The sequence below is a fragment of the Arvicola amphibius genome, chromosome 1, assembly GCF_903992535.2.
Source record: "Arvicola amphibius chromosome 1, mArvAmp1.2, whole genome shotgun sequence".
In the NCBI taxonomy this organism is placed as follows: Eukaryota; Metazoa; Chordata; class Mammalia; order Rodentia; family Cricetidae; genus Arvicola; species Arvicola amphibius.
Genome location: NC_052047.1, coordinates 152,423,767 through 152,429,359, shown reverse-complemented (window position 1 = coordinate 152,429,359; position 5,593 = coordinate 152,423,767). Strand labels below are relative to the sequence as shown.

Below are 5,593 nucleotides of genomic sequence, written 5' to 3'. Positions count from 1 at the left end.
GTCTTTCCATCCTTGGTCTGTTCTTTAGCTTTCTTGCTTCAGGGTTTTACATTTGAATCCCCGTTTACATGGAAAATTTCCCTCCTGTCCACCTTGGACCAGGTAAGAGCTCTCTGGAAAGAGTCTCTCTGGTTTACATGTAATCTCTGTTTGAGGCCCATTTCCCCTTCACTGAAGGAGCCTGCTAATGGCTGTGTGGGAGGGAGGCCGCACTCGCTGCTTGTCTGCTCTTTTCTCTGCCCAGGTATGTTGAAACGTTTTGACTACCAAACAATAATCCTCATCGTCATTTGTACTGGGATCCTGGCGGTCATGTTTCTATTGATAGGAGTTGTCCTCTATCTTTACTCTAAAGTAGCCAAGGCACTGGATGCAGCTAGGTAAGAATGTGCAATTCCCCATCTAATGGGACACTGGGCCCTCAGCTGGAGCAGGGTCATTTCTTACTACAGTGGCCACTAGTAGGGGAAAGTCAGGGGCCATGGTCAGGCTTGAGGTGAAGGGGGCAAATGGGTACAGAAGCTTGAAGGTTTTCCTTCTAGCTTGGAGCTGAGAGCTTACAAGTCCACTGCTCTCAGACTGGACTCAGTGTGTGTGTGTGTGTGTGTGTGTGTGCCCGCGCGCACACGTGCACGAGTGTGTGTGTGTGTGTGCCACATGCACACGTGTGCCAGCATTCCTTTCTATTACCAGGGAGTGTGCCTTCGGTGTTTAACAGGACCCTGGCTGAGCCCCCTTTCCCTCCCTGGCACTGTAGAATGGGGAATCCACAGAGGACGCCTTGGGCACGAGCTGTCTCCTACGCACACAGAGTATGGCCCTAACGACCTCTTCCCGCTCACTGGGGAGCTCACACGTCCTCTCATTCATTGTCAGTGGCTGTGGGAAAAGTGAAGTGGGTCAAGAGAATAGAGACTCCATGGAGGACAGCTGACAAGGATGGAAGTCAGACGAGAGATGTTTGAAGATTGGGAGAGAAGCCTTAAGTAGGAGAGGCAGGCTGTCAGCAGTAATGGTGTCCCTTTCTCGGGACTTAGATGGTGGAGGCCAGAGCTGAGCTCAGCCAACTCTAGCACCTTCATCATTCCCACATCTCGGGGGCCTGTAGCAGCCACTGGAGTACAAGTCATTCTCCCTTGCTTGAAGTGGCAGCCTGGGTTCACATGCATAGCAAATGTAGGAGAGGAAAAGAGAGGGAAGGAGCAGAGAGCTTTACCCCAAGGCTGGTGTCACATGTGTGATGGGCTTCAGCACCGGACTTTCCCATACAGCCCTCATGACTGTAGAAGCTCACTGGAAAGGACAATTCTAAGCTCATTTAGTCTGTTTCTTTAAAGAATTGCGAAAGAAGCAGATGCTGGTGTAAGCTGTATTGATCCATGCAAGGTCACCCATGAGAACATCATCCGGGCCAAACCCATCCCTATGGAGTCTTGTCGGACCCTCCAGTGCTGTGATGCCTGTAGTGTCTATACAGATTTTGGTGCCCTGCCACCTTGCATTTGTAGCATAACTGAAGGACTCTGACATGGCAGTGGTGGATGAAAAGAAATCTTCATGATCAATATTTCAATTCCTTAGCGGAACATTTTCATATTCAAGCCACTTTCTATAGTGTTTATGTCATCATGTACCATCTACCATGATATTTATGTACTTTTGTATAAATGTACAATAATGAAAACAATGTCTGTCTGTATTATGTTTCTTAGTTATACTTCTTCTACTAATACCCACTATGAGATTCGGGTAGGCAGGCATATAATACATTTTGGTAAAAACAGGAAAAAGAATAGAAAATAAAAGTGCCCTGCGCTTTTCCAGCCCCAGAAGGAACAAGTAGGTTAACTTCAGGGCACATCTAATTTTAGTCGCAATTAAGTATGGGAGATTGTTCCTCCTCAATCCAGCTTGTCAATGTCCCAACAGGGGTGTCACTCACTGGGAGATAGTGGGTGCATCCTGGTGGAACATATCTCTGCTTACATGGGCTGGCATTTAATGATGGGCTGATCTTTGTGGATTCTAAAGAAAAGGAATGTGGAGCCTAATTATACCCTATAATCCCACCTGGGAGGTGGAGTCAGGGGGATCTTAATTAAATCACTGCTTGGCCAATTACTTAAGTGTATTGCTAGCTAGCTCTTACATCTAGAATTAACCTATCTCCATTATTTTATATTTTCCCATGGCCTACCAGCAAGGTTTCAATGTGTCTGTCTCTGGCAGCGGCTCCATGTCTTCTCCTGACTCTGCCTCCTTTCTCCCAGCATTCAATTTAGTATTCCCCACCTAGCTCTGCTCTACCCTATCACAGGCCCAAAACAGCTTCTTTATTAACAAGTGGTATTCACAGCATACAGAGGGGAATCCCAAATCAATTGGGTCTTCAAGGTCACCATCAACTACACTGAGTTTGAGCTGATCTGAGTTACAGTAGATCCTTCTTCAGAAAAGAGAGAGAGCTTGTGTGACCGCTGACCACCCAGATTTCACATCTGTTTAGAACCAAGTGTCTCCTTTAGATCACTTTTCATAGCCTCTTTAACCTCCTTGTTCCTCAGACTGTAGATGAGAGGGTTCAACATGGGAATCACCACTGTGTAGATCACAGAAACCACTTTGACCTGATCAGCTGAGTAGTTTGACTTTGGCATCACATATCCAAATAAAACTGTCCCATAAAAACTAGAGCCTGGGGATTAACAGATTTTTAAAAAATAGATACAGTTTCAAGACAACAAAGTATCCTTTGAGGACCTCTGGCACCAGGGTAACTCAAGCTGACATTTCCTCTAAAGGCTTGGGACTTACTTTCTCTAAAGGCTTGGGACTTCCTTTCTCCCAGTTCTCTGTGTGCTGAACTCTGCTCTTAAAGACCTGCCCTGAAGAGCCACTGACTGAATTTATAATGTGGCAGCTACTGGGTCCAAAGAGCCAGGAGCAAACAAAAAAGTTAATACTTTTGCTTCTTTGTTTTTTGTTCTGCCAGGAAGAAAGCAGTGTGCAGAGGGAGATGCTTACAAAGCTCTGGCCTTGGGTGTCAGAAGAAAATGGCTGATATCTACCTAGTATGTTCTGTCACATGCCGAGCCCTGTGCCAACCCCTCCCTCTGTTCTAGGAAAGTCACCCAATCCCAACGTATCCTGAGGATGCACCCACCTCATCCAGAGGAGGAAGTGGAGATTTGAAATATTTCAGAGATGAGCTAGAATTAGTGATGATGAAGACAGGGTGTTTGGCCCCGAAACCACTACCTTTTCCCAGTGTAACCTCACCAATACAGGTTACAGCCAATCAATCAAGAACAACTGACATTACCTGAAATCATATCACTGACAGGAAATGACGGTGCTGGGCAAGACAGAGAGGCTATGAAAGACACAAGCAGAATGAGGGGGTCATCAAGTAATGTCTTTTCATTCTTTCCGACCCCACAGGTAAGCCGGTGTATTTGAATTATTTGTTTGGGGGAGAAACCAAAGCCAGAGGTATCCCACCTGCACATCTAAGAGTGACTTCAAGTCACCACCCGAGCTTCTGCATATCTAGGTCCATTCTGTTCTAATAATGGATACTAGAATACAATTTTCTTTCCTTTTTGTACACTGTGACTACAGGGATACTAGCTATATGATGTGTCTGTCTTGCTAGTTGATTTGGTTTTGTATTCTTATTTTTAATGTATTAAGCAGTTGGCTAAATTAGAGACAAGATCCCATGTAGCTCAGGCTGTGTAACTGTTGTGTGAGTACTGGGAGCTCAACCTTGATCCTCTGGGAGAGCAGCTAGTGTTCTTAAACATTTAGCCATATCCAGGTCCTATCAAATTTTCAAAAAAACATTTCTGGTTCTGACAATGATTTTATTGTCTCTGCGTGTGGTGGTTTGAATGAGAATGGTTCTCATAGGCTCATATGTTTGAATGATTGAACTGCTGGTTGAACTGTTTGGGAAGGATTAGAAGTGTAACTTTGTTGAAGGAGGTATGCCCCTGGCGGCAGTCTTTGAATTTTGAAAAGGCTAAGAAGACCCAAATTAACTCCATCTGCTTCCTGTGTGGATCAAAAGGTGAGCTGTCAGCTGCTGCTCCAGCACCATGCCTACCCGCCTGCTGCCATGCTCCTCACCACAGTAGTCATGGACTCTAGCCCCTGGAACCAGGAGCCTCAAATAAATTGCTTTTTTTGTTTGTTTTTTCGAGACAGGGTTTCTCTGTGGTTTTAGTGCCTGTCCTGGAACTAGCTCTTGTAGACTAGGCTGGCCTTGAACTCACAGAGATCCGCCTGCCTCTGCCTCCTGAGTGCTGGGATTAAAGGCGTGTGCTACCACCGCCCGGCTTAAATTGCTTTCTTTTATAAGTTATTTTGGTCAGGGGTGTTTTATCATAGCAATAGAGAAGTAACTAAGACACTGTGTCTGTGTTTAAGTGTGGTCTATTTGCAGGATGTGGCCCTGGCTTTCTGTTTAAGCTGATGCAGTTTGAAGCTTCCTTGTAAAAGAAACTCACCTAAGTAAAGATTCAGATTAAAGGAAATGATAATTAAAATCACACCTTAGCTTGCAAGGAGGGTAGGCAGGGAACAGTGGCCTGGGACTATCCTAGATTTCCTTCCTGATTTATGTGTGGAGTCACAGGAAACTCCCAGAACTGGAGAGTCATGAACCCATCTGTCTCAGAACCCAGCCCACCGGAGCAGATGACACCAGTATCCTCCTGGTGGCCACAGTTGTGGGCAAAGCAGCCACTGTGCAGACATTGCCACAGTCTGGATTCTGTTCCCATGCATCCTACATCATCCAGGACAATGGGACCAAGGCCTCGCTCAAAATGTGCTCGGCCAGTGGCTGCCACGGCTCCTCCACAGCCCAGCTGGTGGCACACCACCTGGGCATCTCTTAGGTCCCAGCTGTCATCACACACTGTGCCCCAGCTGCGATTGTAGTAGAGCTCCACACGGCCTTCACACGGGTGGCTGCCTTTGGCCAGCCTGAGTGCCACACCTGGAAAAGCAGACAAGCTGGGTCACTGCCCTGAAGCTTCCCATGCTGATGAGCAATGCAAGTAATGAGGACACGATCTCTGCCTCGGTAGCTTTGATGGCTCAACCCTCACACTGGGGAGGGCACCTTATGGGCTAAAGCTGGCTGCTGAGCACCTTGGACTTGATGCAAGTGTGATATTTAGCCCAGGGGATGTTAACATACCCCTATACATCCCTGGCTGACTTTTTTATTTCACAGAGCTCAAAGAAAGCTCCCAGTAGCCTTCTATAATGCGACAATAATTGAGCATGGAAACACTATCGCTCTACCATTTGTGAACTCATTATTCACATAGTTTTGAATAGAACAGGATCTAACATGAGGCTAGCTGAATCCCCTTTCTCCTAACAGTCAATAGATGAGTCTAGTCTCAGAAGATGTGTCCAGAGCAATGCACTCAGCAATAAACCTCTCCAACTTACATCTTAGGAGCTGTGACTGAGCAGAAGCTTGGGAAGATCTCTCAGATCCCTTGCTCCCAGCTGACGGAATGTCCATCTGAGTGCAGTGCTCAGATCCCTCGCTCCCAGCTGACGGAATGTCCAT

General features: G+C 46.4%; 1 protein-coding gene across 1 annotated transcript; it reads left to right on the top strand.

The window, feature by feature from the left end:
* Positions 1 to 246: 246 nt before the first annotated feature.
* On the top strand, positions 247 to 1,527 carry Fam24a (family with sequence similarity 24 member A). Its single transcript, XM_038313874.1, has 2 exons — positions 247 to 380; positions 1,338 to 1,527. The coding sequence occupies exons 1-2, from the start codon at positions 247 to 249 to the stop codon at positions 1,525 to 1,527; spliced, it is 324 nt and encodes a 107-aa protein (XP_038169802.1).
* Positions 1,528 to 5,593: the final 4,066 nt, after the last annotated feature.